Here is a 21,671-nt window from a genome sequence, read left to right as displayed (position 1 = left end):
CAGAAGCCTAATAGAATGGCCTTGCTGACCCTGGCAGAGACATCAAGTCAGCTATGGTTTTCTGTTGAATCGCTTTGACAACCTTGTTTCAAAAGCAAATGAGCGTACAACCCAGCGATCCCACTCCTGAATATATACCCAAGGGAAATGGAAAGATATCCAAAGCTTGGACACGAATGTTCATAACAGCCAAAAAGTGGAAAAAACTCAAATGTCCATCAAGTGATGAGTGGATAAATAAAATATGGTAGGGTTATACAATGGAGTAACATTCAGCAATAAATAAAAAGGAATAAAGGACTGATCGAGGGGCTGGCCCTGTGGCCGAGTGGTTAAGTTCGCGCGCTCCGCTGCAGGCGGCCCAGTGTTTCGTCGGTTCGAATCCTGGGCGCGGACATGGCACTGCTCGTCAGACCACGCTGAGGCAGCGTCCCACATGCCACAATTAGAGGAACCCACAACGAAGAATACACAACTATGTACCGGGGGGCTTTGGGGAGAAAAAGGAAAAAATAAAATCTTAAAAAAAATAAAAAAAGGAATAAAGGACTGATCGATATATGCTACAACATGGGCGAACCTTGAAAACATTATGCTCAGTGAAAGAAGCCAGACACGAAAGGCCACATATCATATGATTCCATTTATATGAAATGTCCAGAATAAGCAAATCCACAGAGACAGAAAGCAAACTAGTAGTTGTTAGGGGCTGGGTAGGTGGGGGAGAGTGGGCTGCGGAATGACTGCTACTGGGTATGGATTTCTTTTTGGGGTGATGAAAATGTTCCAGAATTCATTAGTGACGATAGCTGCACAACTTTGTGAATATACTAAAAGTCACTGAATTGTATAATTTAAGAGTGAATTTTATGGTATGTAAATTATATCTCAATAAAGCTGTTATTTTAAAAAGAAGTAGACTGAGGCCCATCCCTGAGTCGTTTTCAGTGAGTCCATGGCACTCATCGCTTCCTTTTTAAGTGCTCACAAACCATCCTTTGCTAATACTACATCCTGGGCTGGTCCATCTGTGATTCCTATGCTCTGCCCACTTCCTGGAAACCCAGGAGCCCCTTGCTCATTTCCAGACTTGGAAAACCTGTCTTGGTGTTGAGTCCTCAGAGCTCATCAGCAGACCTCCAGGGGGTCTCATCTGCATCCTTTCGTACCTTGCAGTATAAATCTTCCAGGCAAGGAGCAGTGCCCGCTGGGAGCACAGAGCTGCTGGAGTTAGAAAATATTCAGCAGAGGGAGGTGACATCAGGCGAGCACCAGAGGAGGATAGACAATGGGTGCTGTGGAGCTCAGAAGAGGAAGGGGGCAGCTCCCAGAGCTCTGGGGCACAGAAAGGGCACCGAGAAGAGCAGGGAGGGGGTGTCCTGTGTGGGAGGAATGGCATGAGCTGGCCACTGCAGCTGGCACCGAGCACATTGGGGAGAACTGGGCCTCCTCTCCAGCCCGACCGCATGGGCTCTGAATACCACCAGCCCCCGGAGCGAGATTTCTGGTTGCCCACAGGCTACATTTCTTGGTAGATGATGGTATGGTTTCCAACAATGGTGGGGTTTTGTTGTTGTTGGAGGGGGCGATAGATCATGAAGAAGCCTGATTTGTTTATTTATTTAACTTTTTTATTATGGCAAAATACATATAAAATTTACCATCTTGACCATATAAGTTACAGTTCAGTGCGTATTCACATTCTTGGGCATCCTTCGCCACCATCTGTCTCCAGAACCTTTTCCTTATCCCAAACTGACACTCTACCCATGAAACAACAACTCCCCTCTCCCCCTTCCCTTCAGCCCCTGGCAACCACTGTTCTACTTTCTGTCTCTATGAGTTTGGCTATTCTGGGGATATGAGTGGGATTATGCAGTACTTGTCCTTTTGTGTCTGGCTTACTTCAACCCTAGCATAATGGTGTCAAGGTTCGTCCATATTGTGGCATGCATCAGAATTTCATTCCTTTCTTTTTTTTTTTTTTTTTAAAGATTGGCACCTGAGCTAACATCTGTTGCCAATCTTCTTCTTTTCTTTCTTTTTCTTCTTCTTCTCCCCAAAGCCCCTCAGTACATAGTTGTATATTCTAGTTGTGAGTGCCTCTGGTTGTGCTATGTAGGACGCTGCCTCAGCATGGCCTGATGAGTGGTGCCAGGTCCACACCCAGGATCCAAACTGGCAAACAGGATCCCCGGGCTGCCAAAGTGGAGCATGCGAACTTAACCACTTGGCCACGGGGCCAGCCCTTTTATTGAAATAATATTCTATTGTATAAATATATACCACATTCCATTGTATGGATATACCACATTTTGTTTATCCATTCATCTTTCCATGGATACTAGGGTTGTTTCCACCCTTTGGCTAGTGTAAACTGATTTGTTTTTTAAAACAAGGTGTTCATACCTGAGCAACAAGCCATCTCTGGGTTACGAAAAATAGGATGGACTGGAAGGGAGGGGAACCAGGGAGTCTGTGAGAAAACGCTGTATCTGCCCACGTGTGTAGAGAAGAGGGAGGGATGGAGTGGCCGGCAGAAGGCTGAAGAAGGCTCCCACGGGGCTGGCCCAGGCACTCGGGAATAGAGGGCAGGGCCGGGATCCCCCATCATAGTGAGGCTGGGTTTGTTTCCAGGCGGGCGTTTGGGGGGCTGGAGGAACAGCCAGCAGAGGTGCTGGCTCTGTGGCCAAACCTCGGCCAAGAAGGTAAAGACAGGTCCCCTCTCAGCAGTCACTCACACATATGTGACTCTTCAGAGTTGGAGGCTGAATGAATGAGCCAGAGGACAAAGCACAAAACCAGACCGGGGCTGATTCACAGCCACGTGCAAGGATGGGAACCAGCTTCCACAGACAGGAGACCAGGAGGGCGAATGGAGAGGTCCGTGGAAATGGGGGTGGCAGAGACCCATGAGGAGGCTTCCGAAATTCCCAGTCACTCCGTGTGGATGCAGTGGGTGTGTAGGATGCTCTTGTCTAGATCAGGAGGTTCTGTCGATGTTTGTTGACCAAAACTGGGGAAGTAAAGGTAAACTGGCATGTTTTTCGTCTTTGAGAAACTTACGGCCTAGGTAGGACATAAAAGACATGAAAACAACCGGATGGTACAAGATCCACTTTGAATCAGATCGTGCAGAACCCAAAGGTGTTTCGAGAAGAGGGTCCCATCTGATGCGGTGACCAGGTGGGCCCTGCAAAGCAGGAGGTGTTTGAATCATTTTTCAATAAATGAGGCCAAAAGAACGACACGTTTGGGGGAGTAACAAGTGTCCTTCCATCCTGGCTCTGGCCATCCCTCACCAGCATCCTTCCTTTGACCTCGCAGGTACGATGCTGGACGGGACGGCTTCATTGACCTGATGGAACTGAAGCTGATGATGGAGAAGCTGGGGGCTCCCCAGACCCACCTGGGCCTGAAGAGCATGATCAAGGAGGTGGACGAGGACTTCGACGGCAAACTCAGCTTCCGTGAGGTACCTGCGTCCTGCTGGCCCTGAGCCCCTGGAGGGGGAGTGCCCCGAGAGGACCCTCAGATTTACAGTCCCCTGGCTTTGGCTTCTTAGGGTGCTGATTGGATGTTTAACTTACAATCCTGCTTTTAAAAATATCTTTAAAGAGCTAATGAATTGCCGTGCTGGCGTGGGAAAAGGCTCAGTAAGCAGATTGAAAGTCACTGTGGGGAGGATGACCTCATTTGGGTACAAACCGGTAAGGGTTGACAAATCTGGAAGGATGTTCACCAAAATATTCATGGTGGATATTTGTGGGTGCAAAAGTTTGATGGTTTTATAATTTCTATTTTTTTATATATTAAAACTTTTAATTTTTACAATAAGAATTTAAAAATCATTTTTAAAAAAGCGGTTAAATAAAGGGTCTTGCTCTTGCCCATGGGCTCCCCTCCTCCGTGGGCTTTTTCGTCTTTGAACCCCTGAAATTGCAGGCGAAATTTTGTGTACACAGATGTCTTCCTGGAAGGGTGTATGTAGATTCATAGCCTGATGCTTAAATGGGTAGAACCTTGATGATAAAGCCATTTCTATTTTGGGAAAGAGTCTCAGAGCCATTGGGTTTCTTCCATGCCATGGATGCAGCTCCGTAAGGAAGAGAATTCCATGCTTTGTCTGTTTGAGTTTTGTTGAAAGGCCTCTACATGTGTCAGTGTGACCTGGTATTAGAATAACTTTGGTGACGACATCTGGCTCAATGCTCAGAGCATTAGTCCAGCTGCTGCATACTGAGAACCAGGCCTGTCTCAGCTGGGCCCTCGGGAGCTGAGAGAAGAGAGGTCTGTCCTTGCTTCCTGGTGTCTAACCTTGGTTGTTCCAGAAATGGTGGAGCGCTGGAGTCCTGGTTTCTGATGGCGAGAACTTCGGCCATGTACTCGTCTTCTGTCCAGGCTACCGACGGCTGTTGGATGCTCTTCCTGGGGGTCTCTAGCTGAACTGGCAGCCATGCGTCCCCTGCCCAGCTGTGACAAAACCAGCCTTGCTTCTCACTGCCCAGGAATCAACTCCAGATTCTCCTGTCTCTTCCTTTCCTGAACCAGCAGACGTGGAGATAGAAGATCACGGAAAGCCTGTGTTGGGCATAACCCTCAGGATAATCTAGTCCAGGCTTCTCATTTCAGAGCTAAGGAGATAGACGGCCGAAAGGCTTGGCACCCGCTTGAAATCAGGCCCCTACTCAGGGCTGGGCGTGCGTTGCAGCTTCTGTGACACACAGCCTCCTCTTGTCTCTGGCTTCACAGCTGCCCCTCTGGCTTCATCGCCTCTCATTTGGTTCCTTCGTATCATTCGTGCATCATGCTGGGCACTGACTCTGTCCAACGCAGGTTCCCCTGGGGGATCAAAAGTAAAAGCTTTTGCCTTGGTGAAGCCCTGTAATGCTGGGGAAGCAGCTGCTGTGCAAAGTGGTGACCTCTGGGACACAGAAATCGAGAGGGTGTTTGGAGGTCTGTGCAAGTCACCAACTGAGCTAAGACACGATCCTCCCCCGCTTTTTACTGAGAGGCCCTCCGAACACGCTCCTCCCTGAGTCCAAGATGCTTGGTAAGCTTTGGGTTAGCTGCTGGTTTGCCCATTTCCTGCAGACAGTGGACATCGGAGGCTTGGCAATCTCCAGAGGGTTCCTGTTGTGGGTTCTCAACCCGCCTACAAAGCTTCGGTGACATTCACATTCAGTCTTTGTCAGCTCAGAGCCCCACTGTGGTCCCATCTCTAGCAGTTTACCTAAAGGTGCAGGACTTGGAAGTGTAGACACATTTGCCATTACTACTCCACAGCCCACCCTCCTGCTTTAGGTACAGCCACGCGCCACGTAATGACATTTCGGTCAATGATGGACCACATATATGACGGTGGTCCCATAAGATAAGTACCATAGAGTCTAGGTGTGTAGTAGCTGTACCATCTAGATTTGTGGAAGTGCGCTCTGTGATGTTCACACACAGATGAAATCACCTAATGACGCATTTCTCAGAACGTGTCCCCGTCGTTAAGCGATGTTGACTGTGTTTCACTGATGGTTTCCGCTGGTGTTGTAAGCCGCTAGAGGGCCAGTGCTGTGCTTCTGTCATGACGAGGGGCTTCCAGTCAGCCCTCCGTCTGCCACTCAGAGCTGTGTAACTTGAGCAAGTTATTTTACTTCTGAGCCTCAGTTTTTCTGTCTTTAAGTTGGGATGTTAGTTAATAGAGTTCCCTCAGGACTGTTGCAAGAACGAAGTTCTCTTTCTGTGCCTGTATCAGTTAGAACTCTTGGTCGCAAGTGATGGAAAGAGAATGCCAACTAACAAGAAAAGAACAGACAACTATTGGCTCACATACCTGGGAGATGAAATGGAAGTGCTTTACATACAAGTAATCTAGGGTCTTGCTCTTGCCATATCTTGACTGTGCTTTCTTCTTTTTTCTATGCTTTTTTTTTAGTGAGGAAGATTGGCCCTGAGCTAACATCTATTGCCAATCTTCCTCTTTTTTTTGTTTTCTCCCCAAAGCCCCAGTACATAGTTGTATATCCTAGTTGTATGTCATTCTAGTTCTTATGTGGGATGCCACCACAGCATGGCTTGATGAACGGTGTGCACATCTATGCCCAGGATCCAAACTGGCGAACCACAGACTGCTGAAGCGAAGCACATGAACCTGACCACTCAGCCACGGGGCCAGCCCCCTGTGCTTTCTTCTATGTCCACCTCATCTTCTCCTTCCACGTAAGATGTTGTCCCTGGGGCCTGCCAAGATGGCTGCCAGCAGCTCCAGGTTATGTTGCCCAAGCTTAGCAACCCTAGGGAATAGAGGGTGTCTTTATCCCAGAAGAAGGCCTCTGATTGGCCCTACTAGACACATGCACATCTTGTGGACCAATCGTTGCATTCAGGGTACTGTGATTGGCTGAGTCCAGTCATGTGCCATAGGGCGCCATGGTCAACAGCCCCACCATCATCACATGGGACAGGGGTTGCCAGGTAGACAAAATTGCTTACTTCTACAGTTCTTTCCTCACAACCTGGCACTTAGTAGGTGCTTAATGAATGTGCTCCTTTTCTTTCTCTTTGGATTAGCTTGACCAAAGCATGTCACATCTGCTCTTTGATACAGAAGGTATGTCTCCATTAAGTACTATCTTGCTGCTTTTCCCCAGCATACAAGGGAATTGATCTTTCTTTTAAACCCATTTCTTTTCCAATTATAAAAATAATACATACACACTATGGGCATTTTAGAAAATGGCATACATGGAACTGTTAAAAATGATGCAGGAGGCCAGCCTGGGAGCATAGTAGTTAGGTTCACATGCTCTGCTTTGGCGGCCTGGGGTTCACTGGTTCAGATCCTGGGTGCAGACCTACACACCACTCATCAAGCCACACTGTGGGGGCATCCCGCATACAAGATACAGGGAGATTGGCACAGATGTTGTCAAAAATGATGATGCAGCACAGTGTTTCAGGACCAGAGAACAAATATTGACAACATAAAAAGTAGAGACGGGGGCCGGCCCCGTGGCCGAGTGGTTAAGTTCTCGCACTCCACTTCGGCAGCCTGGGGTTTTGCCAGTTCGGATCCTGGGCATGGATATGGCACCACTCATCAGGCCGTGCTGAGGTAGCATCCCACATAGCAGACCCAGAAGAATCTACAAATAGAATAAAGAACTATGTACTGGGGGACTTTGGGGAGAAGAAGAGGAAGAAAAAAATAGGGACAAAAGCAGATTATGGAACTGTACATAAAATAGGAGTGTTTGCATTTATGGTTTGTGTGTGTATGTGCACAGACACGTACAAGAAGTCATAAGGGTGGATCAAATGTTCACGATTCTACCTCCGTAGCTCTGAGGCTCTGGAATTGGACTCCAGGCCGTCCTCACCTCATTCTCCTTTGGAAGCAGACAGCGAAGACCTAATATCCACCTCTCTTTTCCTCATGGTGCTTACTAATTCCATTCCATCTCAAAGCAGAACTGAGACAGATGCAGTGGAATTGATTGGACCACGGATGGACCCTGGCCAATCTGGGTGAATTGGTTCTGCAGGTGGCGGTTCCTGGAGGAGTAACTCAAGAGTAGGGCGTCTGTTCTCTATCATGAGGCCCAGACCCGAGAGCTATAGAGGGAATGCTGCCTCTAACCCCAAGAGCACTGCCTCTCCCACTTCCACTCCTCTTCCAGGTCGCTGTATTTTGCCCTTGGGTTTTCAAGATATCCTTTTTATATAATGAATACCTTCTTTTTGCTTAAGCCAACAAGTTTGTTTCTGTCACTTGCCATCTGAGAGCTTTAACTAATACAGGGGCAGTGTTGGCATCACCAGTCAGAGCCATGAAATTAAAAATTTCCTCAAATTTATCTGAAGCAATTGACACTTTGTATCTGAAGTTGCTTTTCAGCTGTGTTAGTTCTCTGTCTGTTTCTTTGTTTTCTGCTTCTCCTCCCCCTCCCTCCCCTTTGCTCATAGTCACAGCCAGGACACTTTCCAATTCTCTACAACATACCAGTCTTTGTGGGCTATAAATAGGGAGACAAACAAGGCTGGCTGGTTGGAGAAATTGTCATTCGGGGGTTGGTGATTGTAATAAAATTAAATGGGAATGTCTGGCATGCTTTCTGGAAGGCTGAACATTTTCAGGTTGAGCTGGATTTTTTTCTTCTTCTTCTTTAACTGGCTGGGGCAGGGGGACCCCTAAGTTATGACAGGGCTGCTGTTGGTCATTTGCTGAGCTGGCAGAGTGAGAATGATCACACATGGCCAGGATCTGCTCTGGTTAAAAGACCCGTGAGGAATACTGTAAGCCCTTCTGCAAACGTGGAGGAACATTGTCATCTCCGCTGTAGGTGTGAGAGAGCCCCCGAAACCACTTGGATTGTTGCTAGGCGGGAGGCGCTGCTCCATCTTCCCTGAGCTGCCTCCCTGGGCCCAGGAGAATGGCTGGGTGGAGGGGCTACCTGTTTTGTGTTCGCCTTATGGAGCAATGGTGGGGAGGGCTTCTGTAACTAAATGCTTTAAGGATGGGCAGGGTACCAAGGGACAGGTACTTCACTCCTTCCCTCCTTGCCTGGCTCATATTTAAAGCCCTGATCTTTGCTGCTTCAATCTCTTCTGTGAGAGCTTGACCTAAACTGGCCTCCCATCCCCCTTGCCCTCCATCCTATTCTTGGGGGGCCTCACCTCTTTCAACAGGCTTGTTTTCCGAGACCTCTAGAACCACTGTTCCGGCTCCAATAGCCTGCAGCAAACTGGGTCTTTGCTGGCCTCTAGTGAGAGAATTTGAAGCTGCAGGTGGGTGAATGTAGCATTTGTGTCCGAACAAGTTGACGGCCGTCGCCTCTGCAAAGCTACAAGTCTTTGAGCATCTCGCTTCATCTCTTGCTTTGTGTTTGGCAATATCCACGGTGGAGTTAGGACCCTGAAGCAAGAATTACAAAGAAAGGCTTATTAGCAAGGTGTTTGGGAGTGGTGGTGCTGGAGGCAAGACTTTCTCTTCATGAAACACTTCCCTTTGGGGATTAAGAGTCTTGGTAGTAAAAGACACCCAAGTTGGCATTTGGAAAGTCTGCCGAAGTTGTTTAACTTCCCACTCTACTTTAGGTAATGTTCTTTTCCCTTGGGGGAGCCATTTTTTAGAAGAGAGGGTCATGAAAAAAACCCCTGAAAACCTGAAATTTCCTGTTAGGCACACGTATTCTAGGTAGCACCAGAAAACCTGGAGAAACCTCTTACTTCGATGACTCAGAATGCATCAATTTATATTCTTTCCATATGAAAAAATAACTGTAGAAGTTGGAGAGTGGTTGCTTGAAAAATTCACAAAAATTCTTTAAAGAAGAGAAGTAAAAAGCCATAAAATTGCCTTGGGGGAGAAGGATGGGAAGACAAAGGTACTGCCCTTTCAGCTTGGCCTATTTATTTACTTAAAAGTGTATTCTCTGGAGGCTTTAGTACAAGTTGGCTTTAAAGATGCATTCTTTCAGATCACATTTTTGAATCTAGAGGAAGAAGATGGATTATTCAATAAATGATGTGGGGATTACTAACTAACCATTTGGAAGAAAATAAGGTTAATGATCAACCTCACATGATAGATCAGAATAAATTTCAGAGATTAAATATTTACATGTTAAAAAAAAAGTAGACCAAAACATAGGCGATTGTTTCTGTAACCTTGGTGGTGAGAAAGGTTTTTCTAAGCATGACACTGGTGAGAGAAAAGAAAAAGACTGGTAGAGTTTATACAAAATTTTTGAAAGTCAAAAATTATCATAAACAAAATTAAAAGGCAAGTGACAGATCTAAAGGATTTGAAACATACAGGTTCTATAAAGATCTCTTAGAAAACACTAAGAAAAGTAAACAATCAAATACAAAAATGAGACACAAATGGAAAATAAGAATGATTAAAAAACATCAGAGGGGCCAGCCCAGTGGCGCAGCAGTTAAGTTCGCAGGTTCTGCTTCGGTGGCCTGGGGTTCACGGGTTCGAATCCCAGGTGCGGACATGGCCCCGCTTGGCAAGCCATGCTGTGGCAGGCGTCCCACATATAAAGTAGAGGAAGATGGGCACGGATGTTAGCTCAGGGCCAGTCTTCCTCAGCAAAAAGAGGAGGATTGGTAGCAGATATTAGCTCTGGGCTAATCTTCCTCAAAATAGAAAAAAATCAGAAATATTAAATTATTTAGTTTAAAAAAATAGTACATACAAGTCTGTTGGAGTTTTTCTTTCACGGCTGTAAATAGGACAATTGGCAATTTTTTGCTTTTACAGATAATGCTTCTTATACTGCTGTGTAAATGTCTCTGAGGGATAGATTCCCAGCAGTGGAATTAATGTTTGGGAGGGTCAAAGCATTTTATTCTTGATAAATAGTTCCAAAGTGCCCTCCAAAAAGTCTGAATCAATTTATACTCTCATCAGCTAGATAGGAACGTGCCCATTTCCTTGTGAAAAATGGGCACGTTTTCATTTTTGACAGTGTGATAAGGGAAAAAATAATTGGTCACACGCACACATTTACACCCTTTTTTTATAGGCTTGGCAGTAATGAATTTAGCTTTGGCTAGGCGGGATTGTTGTAAATCTCTCCGGGAGGTCGACTCTGAAGCGAATCCGTCTTTCTGTGCAGTTCTTGCTCATATTCCACAAGGCCGCAGCGGGGGAGCTCCAGGAGGACAGCGGGCTGATGGCGCTGGCGAAGCTCTCCGAGATCAATGTTGCCCTGGAGGGCGTCAAAGGTGCCAAGGACTTCTTTGAAGCCAAGGTATGTGCCTCCTTCCTGTGCAGCACAGTCGCTCCCTCCCTCTGTCCTGCCCGACAGGAGCTCCCAGGCAGTGACTCACCTATTAACACTCTCAGGACAAGCAGAACAGCAAGAGCTTAAGATGCACATATCATGTGTGATTGTGGGCAAATGAGAGTGGGTCTGCGTGTAATCTGAAAATTGAAAACAAGACAGAAACACAACCAAGTGGTTAATGCATTTGATCCTGGTTTCAGATTCAGAAGGATTTGCTGGTACAGTGCTCCCAGATGACCTCTCAATCCAGGCTTTCCTGAAGAGTTCCTCTCTACCCCAAAGCACAGTTGAGTCGCTTATGCAGCTCCCTCCACGTTTGCATCTTAAATGCCTGTGCACAAATGAGTGCATATTGGGGCCAGAGGAGGGAGCCTCAGTGTCTTGTCCTGAATTGGTATTTGCTCCATTGACAGTGTTGGGGGTTGGGAAGGAATCTCCAGCACAGCGTCGCAGAGCCCTTCTAGGTGCTTCCATTCATACCTGCGTCCATCCAGTCGTTGAGCATTCATCGAAAGCCTCCCCCTTCTTGGGTGCTGTCATTTTCATCTCCATAGAGCACCTCTGCAGGAAGAGAGATCAGGAGAGCCCTCCAAATTCCCTGTCAACCACAGCAGTGCAGTGCAGCGGGTAAGGCTGCCTGGGTTCAGCTTCTGCCTCCTCCACTTACTGACCCTGTTTCCTGTCTGTGCCTCAGTTTCCTCATGTGTACAATGGGAGTGATGAGAGGATGGCCATGAGGATTAGTTGAGTTCATGTATATATAGTGTTTAGCAAGTGCCTAGCTCACCATGAGCGCTCTGTACATAACATGGGCTGTTGCGACTCCCTGCCACTCCAGGCAGGAGCCAGCCCCTTGGGGAGTTTTGGCTTATTCTAGGAGTTTACCCAGAGGCAAAGTGTCCTTGGTGACATATCCCAGCCTGCTCGGCCCCTAAGCAGGACTCTCTTCTCACTTCTCCGGGATGCTGCTTGGAGGCAGATTCCGTCTTTCTGCCAGAATGTAAACCATGAGTGTGGTGGGCTCTTCATGCCTGGATTCCTGCTGCTGTCCTCTGACAGCTTCAGGGACAGGCCAGCCGCTCATGGCGCCTCAAGGCCAGCATCGTGTGTCCAATCCTGAAAGTGGTCGGTTCCTTCCTTTGTGACTTGACACTGATTTGACCCAGCTCTGACAAGGCCAGGCACCACGTTAAGCAAGGAGATACAACTCCTGGACAAGCGTGTAGTAGCCCACACTTCTGTCCTCCCCAGTCTTTGAAAACAAACTCTCAGCCTTGACAGGGAGGAAGTAGAGAGGAGGCAATGGTGACTTCTGGTGGGATGGGTCCTCTCGGTTCATCGATTGAGTCAATACTTGCACATCCCCTGTGATGCCTTGGGCAGGGGCCTGGGATTGAGACCCCAACTTAGCAGGACCCTGTTTCCAGTCCACCCCTGCAGGGCAGTGTGCCAAGTGCTCTTGTCAAAGTCCATAGGAAATCACCAGGAAAGTCTTATCTGGGCATTCCAGACCTGATAGAGTCTGGCTCTGATCCCCACTCCAGACTCATCTACCCTCTGTGCATTTCTTCAAGTGCTGCCAAGCTTTTCACAACTGGCCTCAGTACCTGTTGCTTCCTCTGCCTGCAATGCCCCATCCAAATGCCTCTTCTAGAGAACTCTACTCATTCTTTGGGACCTACTGTAAAGTGTTGCCTCCTCTTGTCTGTTTTCCATGATTATCCTTGCCTAGAAAGTCCATCTTCTTCTGCATGCCTCTATTACAAGTGGAAGTGGTCTGATAATTTATTTGTTCAAGGTGTTCTTGGACACTTGTGGTAAGAGTACAAATTGACCCAACTTTTTGGAGAGTGGTTTGGGGCTAGCTGAACACATTTCATATCTTTCGCCTCTGGAATTCTGCCTCTAGGATTTTATGCTTCAGAGACACACATGCAAATGCACATAGATGTATAGACAAGAATTTTTGTACAGCATTGTTGGTAATAGAGAAAAATCGGAAACAATCGAAACTTCCATTCCCAGGGAGTGGAGTCCGCTGTGGTGTACCCACACATTTGCACATCCTGTAGCTGCTTGTATGTGTGGACAGGTGTCCAAATGAATTAAGCAAAACAGTGTTTTGAAACCCCATTTTGCTAAATATTAAGTACAACCTGGGTAATTATATACCAAAGTATTAGTAATAGTTATGTCTGAGGGACTTATTTTTTATATTTTTGTAGTGTTTTATAACATGTGTGCCTTATTTTTATAACCAGGAGAAAAGATGAAAAGAATACCAATAAAACTTTGTGAACTTGTCATGTTTATATGTCTGCCTCCTCACCCAGACTCAAAGGCAGAGTGGGTGTATTATCTTCGTAATTACAGTGCCTGGCGTATAATGGCCCTCAGTAAACGTTTGCGTGAATGACGAATGGAGGGCATCATCACTTGAATTTGGGAGAGGGCCATAAAGGAGCTGACATTTGTGACAGGTGTTCAGAGATGAATGGGGATTCACCTTGTAATCAAGGAAGGGAAGGCGTGCCTGCGTGGGAACGGCAAGAGCAAAGGCTCCAAGGCATGGGGGAGGTCAGGAGTGTCGGAGGCTGGCTCCTGCCCACACTGGATGCAATTGGACAGGGAGGTCTGGGCTCCCCTACAAGTCGGGCCTTCCCCAGCCTGCTGACCAACAGAATTGTCTGCAGACCAGCTTCCCAGGCCTCACCCAGATCTACCTGGGATTTCTCCGGGGTGGCACCCAGGAAATGTGGAGTTGAACGAGCTCTGCTGGTGGATCCAATGCACAGCCAGGCTTGGAAAGCATAGCTGCAGGCCCCGAGGCCCTCAGAGGTGTTTGAGCGGGACCTTGACGTGATCAGCAGTGGGCACTACGGGAACAGACTTGCCTGGGGAGAGGCTGGACTCAGGGAGCCTTCCGTAGATGTCTGGAGAAGAACTGTAGGTTCATTGAAGGTAGTGCCAATGGGGCTGGGGAGGAGGTGGAGATGAATCCCAAACTGTAGAACTCTTGGTATTTATGACCACTTGATGGGAGGTGGGAAGTGAGATGCCACTAGGCTTGTGAAGCTGTGTGGTGAGCGAACCACATGGTATTTTTTTAAATCAAGACAGGACCCCCACCCCCACCCCCAGAATGGAAATGGTTTGAGGAGGAAAAGTTACAAACTGGGTTTTACTGTTAAGTTTGAGGTGACTTCAGGCAAGAGAAAGGCATGCCCTGTTGTTCGAAAAGCACAGTGTTGGTTGCGGACAGTTTCTGTTCACGTCCTGTTGGACATAACGTGGCCACACCCGGCTGCCTGGGAGCTACAAGATGCCTTTTTTCCTGGGGATCCGTGTGCCCACCCAGCAGGCTCCTCCCCTTCAGTTCCCATTCACCTCTTACCCGATTGCAGTCTGCTCTCCACAGTGAACCTGGACTCTCAAAAATCTCCACGCACCCGTTTGCTGCACCCAAGACCTTTGCTCTCGCCTCATCTGATTTACTCTCTTCCTGAAATTGCTCCTCCTCCAAAATAAGATTTTCTCCAGGGTTTCCTTGTGTCTCTGGTTATTTCCTTCCCCACAGTCCAGTCACCATTATGTTTCCACTATTAGTCAATGTCCCCTAGTTCTTGGGTTTCAACTCATATCTCCGAAGATAGCTCCTGTGGTCTGTGTGGATGGGTGTCCATGAAGCATCCTTTTCCTCCCTTCTCTCTTCCTATGAGATGCTCCCCTGGCACATGTCCAAAAGGTCTAGGGGGCACTGACCCCACCCTGGGCTCCAGGAGAGAGCGCCCAATCGGAGTAATGATTTTCCAGCCCTTGTGAGTGGTTGGCTTAGCAACGGACGTGTGTGGAAGAGGTTATTCTGTGACCCTCAATATCTTGTATCCCTTTCTTCCCTAATGCAGAGTTACAAATAAGAAAACAATATGCTTCTTCAACATGATAAAATAATATTTACTTTCCTTATAAATATCAAGGCATCCTGTAAAACAATAATATTAAATAATGTTGTATGGTTACAGGAATAAACAAATCAGGTAGTGGAACAGGATAGGAAACAATAAAAACAGATCTCCTTCATGTGGGAATTTAGTATATGAAAAAGATCATTTTCAAATCAGTCGGAAAATAACGGGCTCTTCAATGACAGGTGTTGCAACAATTGGCTATCCACTTAGGAACATTAAGTAAAGTCTCACTTTATACTTCCTCACTAAAATAAATTGCAGGTGAGTTAAAAGAGCTTAATTTGAAAATAAAACCATAAATGTATCAGAAGAAAATACAGGAAAATGGGTTTACAACCTTGGTGGTATAGAAGCCCTTCTTAAACATGATATAAAATACAAAAGCCAGAAAGGAAATGGTTGAAAACTTTGATTATATCCAAATTTTAAATATTTGTATGGCCCAAGATACCTTAAAGTTAAAAGAGAGCAAAGAACTGGCTGAAAGTAACTGAAAAATGTATAACAAGGGGCTAAGACCTAAATTATATAAAGAATTGCAAATTAAAGGGAAAAAAACCAGCTGAATAGAAAAACGGGCAAAGGATACAAATGGGTAATTCACCAAAGAGGAAATAAAGGAAAGTGCCAATTTTTTTGTCTATCAGATGGGCAAACAGGAAAGAAGTTAGTGATAAGCGTTGGCGAGGTCGTGTGGAAATGAATACTTGCATTCTGTGACAGTGGGGGTGTAAATTCGAACAGCTGCTTTGGAGAGCAATTCAGCAGTCTCTATTAAAATAATGTACACGCCCAATGTGTTTGGAAATTTTACCAAATTGATGAGACACAGACAGAAAAAGAGAATCTGTTCTAGATTAGAGGATTTTAAGATGGATTTGTCTGATACAGTCTTATTGAAGATAAATTAGGTTTAAAAAAGAAAAGGCACCAAATCCCATTCACAACACCAACAAACACATGTAATATTTGGAAGTAAGTTTAGAATGATTGATTTAGAGAGGTTAAAAAGTTTTAGCAGGTAACATAAAAGCAGTATTGAATAAAAACCGAGGTATTCGGGGGCCGGTCAATGGCGTAGTGGTTAAGTTTGTGTGCTCCACTTCAGTGGCCCAGGGTTCTCAGGTTTGGATCCTGGACGCAGACACTGTTCATCAAGCCACACTGTGGCAGCATCCCACATACAAAATAGAGGAAGATTGGCATAGATGTTAGCTCAGGCACAATCTTCCTCAAGCAAAATGAGGAAGATTGGCAACAGATATTCACTCAGGGCCAATCTTCCTCACCAAAAAAAAAAAAAAAAACCCAACAACCAAACCAACACCAAACCCGAGGCATTCAGGGAAAACTGTGTATTGTAAAGATATCCTTTTGCCAAGGGCAGATGGGTGAGATCCCAATTAAAATCCCAGGAGGGAGTTCATTTTGTTTTTGTTTATGTTTTCCCTGAAACTAAACAATATTATTGTGAAATTGAAGGTAGAGAGTAAAATGGATATTTAGGCAGGGATGTTAAACAGTATCCCGGAACAGAAGTGAAGTGGAAGGACCCACCCCAGCAGCTAGGACCACTTGTAGCACAGCAGCAAAGAAAGCGATGGTGTCCTGGGTAACAGAAGGCAAACTTTGGAAGACCAAAGGAAGGAGTGTTTGCTGGGGCGTCCTGTCCCCAGCAGGACTAGGTGTCCATTTCACACAGCTCAAGAAAACCGAGTTCTGTTTGATGGGCTGCTCCATCTCCAAGTTTCTCTTCCCCTCTCTCACTCTATTGGTCGGTTTTTGCTGTTCCCCTGCAGGTCCAAGCCTTGTCCTCTGCCAGTAAGTTTGAAGCTGAGCTAAAAGCCGAACAAGATGAGAGGAAGCAGGAGGAAGAGAAGAGGAGGCTCCGCCAGGCGGCCTTCCGAGAACTCAAGGCTGCTTTCAGTGCATAGTCAGGCAACCTTGACCTCCGTCCACCGCTGTGCCTCACGGATGCCCCAGCTGCGAGAGCTGGCCAGGCATCCTCACTCCTGCTGACCCCTCACCCTAACCAGCCTCCACACCCACTGCCCAATGCAAACTCCTTAGCCTCATAGGGGTGACAGGAGATGCCTCTCATCCCAGTGTGGAAGCCCCTTCCTGGCACTCCTAGGATGAGCCAACAGCCCCCTCGCCTCTCTCTCCTGCCCACCTGCCTCTGTCCTTCTCTGTAGCCAGAACGTGCCTCTACTTGGCACCCTCTCCTTGTGCCTTGGCCCTTTACCATTCCATGTTGAAGAGTGGCCTGCTGGGTTAATTTGTACAGATACTTCCTTCTTTGGTGGTCCTCAGAGGAGATAGTCCCTGGAGGGCTATGATGCTAAATGCTGCCGTGTCCTTGGGTAATTATTCTCTGCACCTCTCTCCGGCATGTCCGCCTCGTCTTTGTTTCTCATTCAGCTTCCTGGTTCTCAGGCTGAGCCTGATTCTGTCAGTTGCTTTTGCATCTTCTTCTGTCCTTTGATGATGGTGAGGTTTAAGGAGAGCTAGGCTGGACCACTGCCCCCTCTCCAACAGTGGGCGTGGCATGCCACTGAGATGACACGCAATAGAGAAAAGATAGGAAGTTCTGTTTTTCCCATCACTTTCTCCTGTCCTCTTAGCAACCCCCATATCCTCCACCCTCTTTATCCCCCTCCATTCATTTCTTCCCTTTTCAGCCTTTTTTTTTCTACTCTTAAAGACTGTGCTACTTAACTGTAAGAATGAAAGAATACTTAGAAGTAATATTAATGAGTAGAAGAATTTCTGTTCTACATGATTCTATGCAAATTATATTACAGTAGACCCCTGACACTCCCAAGGGACAAACCCAGAGCCTTTCAAAATCCCCCCGAGTCATGACCGTCCTCATCATCTAGCCAGTTTCCACCATCGGGTCCTAGGCGTTGGGGTGAAGGTGTTCCTACTGCCAGCACAGATTTTTCTATGTTGTGAGTTCTTGGGATTGCTCACGAATGCAGCGGTTGGTTGTATTTTGAAAAGTAATTCCTAACATCATATTTGTTACTTCTCTTTTGTAACTGCTGTCTTTACAATAAAGAAAATATCTGCATTTCTACCTTACAGCTGTTTCTTTTTAAATAAACAGAGCAAATGGACTTGGCCATCACATCAGTGTGCTTCTAGTGTTTTTTGAATTGGGGGAGAGACACAAGTATTTTCTGTGGGGGCCACATCCAGCCCAGGGTCCCATTTGACACCGAGTCCCCGAAGTGGAGTTAGAAGTGGTACCTAGAGGGTAACTAGAGGTTGTGTGTCAGCTTCTCTTCCCCTTTCCGTCGCTGAGAATTCTTTCAGCTGCAAGTAAAATCTGTAGGTTAATTTCTCTTGCTTCCTAGACCCCTTGAAACTCTGATGAAAGCCAACAACCCCTCCCTCCCGTGTACAATTCCAGGGTATTTGAGGGACCCTGGTAAGGACCCCTCTCCTAAGAGAACACCCTTAGCTCCCCTGGGAAGATCATTTCTGTTTCTGCACGAACCCTAGATCTGTGATTCTCGGGCATCATTTTTCCAGGTAGGGTCACCCTCCAAACCTCCTCACCACAGGAAGTGGACTTGAAAAAGGAATGGAGACGCTCTCACCATACGATCCAGCAGTCATGTTTCTTGGTACTTATCCAAATGAGCAAAGGAGCTTTGTCCACACGAAAACCTGTGCGTGAATGTGTATAGCAGCTTTATTCATAATTGCCCAAAATTGGAAGCAACCAAGGTGTTCAACAGGTGACTGGATAAACAAACTGTGGTACATCCACACAATGAAATGTTAATTCTGCAATGAAAAGAAATATTATTGAGCAATAAAATACAATGAGCTATCGAGTCACAAAAAGACATGGAGGAAACAACTGCATGTTGCTAAGTGAAAAAAGCCAATCTGGAAAGGTAACATACTGTATGATCACAACTATGTGACATTCTCGAAAAGGCAACTATAAAGACAATAAAAAGATCAGGGGTTGTCAGGGTAGAGGGGAAGGAGGGATGAATAGGTGGAGCGCAGGGGACTTTTAGAGCAGTGGAATTTATTCTGTATGATACTATAATGGTCATAACACATTTGTCAAAACCCATAGAAAGTACAACACAAGACTGGACCCTAATGTGAACTATGGCCTTTAGTTAATAATGTTATCAATATGGGCGCATCAGTTGTGACTAATGTACCCCACTAAGGCAAGATATTAATAATAGGGAAATCCGGAGGGGGAATGGTGAGAGAGGTATAGGGAAACTCTACACTTTCTGCTAAGTTTTTCTGAAACCTAAAACTGCTCTATAAAAGTCTACTAATTAAAAAAAAGAAAGAAGAAGGAAGGAGGGGAGACAACAGCGTAATTACTTCAAATATCCTTTCGCCTCTCTGCACAGCTAGGCCAGTGGAAGAGCTAACAACTCTTGATTGCAAATGATAGAAAATGTAACACAAAAGGACCTCAGACAAAGGACAAATATCGGGTCTCGTAACTACAAAGACCAGAGACAGGACTTCTTTGCTCCTCTTGGTCATGAAGTCCCGTAGAGGTTCCCTTTGCACCTCTCCCCTACAGTCCTCATCTCCATGGCCTTGGCCTCATTGGTTTTCTTGGGTCTCTACAGTGACCCCCTAAGTGGTTTCCCTCTCTCAGTTTACCCCGATTGTCCACTCTGCAGCTAGAATAATCTTTATAAACTGCGCACTGTTCCTAACACCTCCCCTTCAGTTTTTGGCTCCTCATTTTCAGGATCTGGTCCCTGCTCACCTCTCCTGCCCCATCTCTTCCCCCTCCTCTCTCCTCTCTGCTTCCAAACTGCACACTCCATGTATACGCGGTCCCTAGCAGCTCCTAGAAAGCGCCACTCCTCCAGGCTTTTGCACACGCTGCTTCCTCTGCCTGGCATTCCCTCCCTCCCTTCCCGTGGCAAACTACTCTTCCCGTTGTTTATGACTCAGCTCAGAGATTATCTTCTGGGAGCTCTCCTGATGCTCCCAGGCTATGTGAGGTCCTGCTTCTCAGGGTTCCTATTTCACCCTGAGTTTTTCTCTACTGGAATCCTATGGCATTATGCAGTATCTTTCTCTCCATTTCTCATCCTCCTCCTTTGGACTATGAACTCTTTGAAGGGCAGAAACTCTGCCCCTAGCCTACTGCCGAGGGCCTAGAATGCTGCCCAGCATGTGACAGGCGCCCCTTGCATGTCTGTTTCACAAGGATGTACCAAGTTTGTTGGAGCAGACAGAGATGGGCAAGAGAGGACCACTGCCACTGACTCAAGGACCTTCTAAGCATCCTGACATGGGAGCCTGGCCTGAGGGGACAGCTCTGAAAGTGAGGACAGCAGAGATTGTGGGGCCATCCTTCTTACTGGAAAAGTGATGAGTCTATTCTCCAACCCTCCTTTGACTGAGCAATAGGGAAAACAAACAGAACAGATCAGGTCTGCCTCTGCCCTGGAGGCTGTGTGATGTAATGGCATTTGGAGTCAGACACTAGCTGATAACTTAGCCTCACTGAGCCTCAGTTTCCTTACCTGTAAAATGGGCACAATGATTGTCTACCTGGCAGACTACACACCTGGCTTATAGTTAGTGCCTGGGACATAACTGTCCCCTCCTATTTTCCACCCTCCACTACTGCAGTTCTGTCACCTCCTGAGCCCTGGGTCTCTAAAGTCACGTGCAAGGGATCCCAAGCCAGAGTGGCCCAGAAACGCTCAGCTCTGGCTGTTGCCTTGGCCCCAAGTGCAGATGCCCAGTCACTCAGCTTCTCTGTTCTTTTGAGGCCCCTTTCCCAACCAGCCTGGGTAGATTTCTGCCAATCTGCCTGCTCACCTGCCACACCCCCTGCAGCTGGCAATCATGTGACCTGACATCTGTGGCCTTGTCCCTGCTCAGATTTCTCCTTGTTGACCCTGCCTCTCTACCAGGCCAGATTCTGGTCATGTCCCTGTCCAGCAGCCCGCCTGTACTAGAACAATGTTTCTGTAACTACCCTCCGGGTCCTGTGGTGGTGGTGGGGTCCTAGGGGGCCAGCCTAGGGTTCTGTAATTTAGGGAGGTGCTGAGGATGAGGCTTTATCAAGAGTCGGTTTCCTGCTCCCCTCCTTTCCTTTCCGAAACCAATCACTTCTGCCATGTTGTGTTGGTGGGAACGCATGTTGCTGTTGTCTTTTTGAAGGGCAATTTGGTAGACTGTTAAAATTAAAAATTGTATCTGTATTAGTTATTTATTTTTGTTTTGTTTTGTTTTAATTGGAGTATAGTTGACATACAATATTATGTTAGTTTCGGGCATACAACATAGTGATTTGACATTATATACATTATGAAATGATCACTGTGACAAGTCTAGTAACCATGTGTCACCACTCAAAGTTATTATGATATTATTGACTATAATCCCTATGTTGTACATTACATCTGCATAACTTATTTATTTTCTAACTGGAAGCTTGTACCTCTCAATCCCCTTCACCCATTTCGCCTATCCCTCTACCCCTGCTCCCTTCTGGTGACCACCAGTTTGTTCTTTGTATCTATGAGTTTGTTTCTGTTTTGTCTTGTTTGTTCATTTGTTTTGCTTTTTAGATTCCACATATAAGTGAAGTCATGTGGTATTTGTCTGTCTCTGTCTGAATTATTTTACTTAGTATAATACTCTCTAGGTCGATCTATGTTGCCTCAAATGGAGAGATTTCATTCTTTTTTACGGCTGAGTTAGCTATTTATTTTTGCTTTAATAAGTCATCCCATAACCTAGTGGCTTAAAACAATAATTAACATTTACTATTTCACAGCTTCTGAGGGTCAGGATTCCAGAAGCAGTTTAGCTGGGTGGTTCTAGTTCAGAGTGTCTCATGAGGCTGCAGTCAAAATTCCAGTTGGGGCTCTGGTCACCTGAAGGC

General features: G+C 46.4%; 1 protein-coding gene across 1 annotated transcript in view; it reads left to right on the top strand.

The window, feature by feature from the left end:
* EFHD1 (EF-hand domain family member D1) overlaps nt 1-17,894 on the top strand; it is a 38,548-nt gene extending 20,654 nt beyond the window's left edge. The window contains exons 2-4 of the mRNA XM_044751443.2: nt 3,328-3,475; nt 10,623-10,757; nt 16,561-17,894. Of these exons, the coding sequence (XP_044607378.1) occupies nt 3,328-3,475; nt 10,623-10,757; nt 16,561-16,695 (418 nt within the window). The 3' untranslated portion in view covers nt 16,696-17,894. The remainder of the gene's footprint in view (nt 1-3,327; nt 3,476-10,622; nt 10,758-16,560) is intronic.
* The last annotated feature ends 3,777 nt before the right edge of the window (nt 17,895-21,671 follow it).

This window comes from Equus asinus, chromosome 19, assembly GCF_041296235.1.
Source record: "Equus asinus isolate D_3611 breed Donkey chromosome 19, EquAss-T2T_v2, whole genome shotgun sequence".
NCBI classification, from domain to species: Eukaryota; Metazoa; Chordata; class Mammalia; order Perissodactyla; family Equidae; genus Equus; species Equus asinus.
This window is presented reverse-complemented; position numbering and strand designations above follow the sequence as displayed.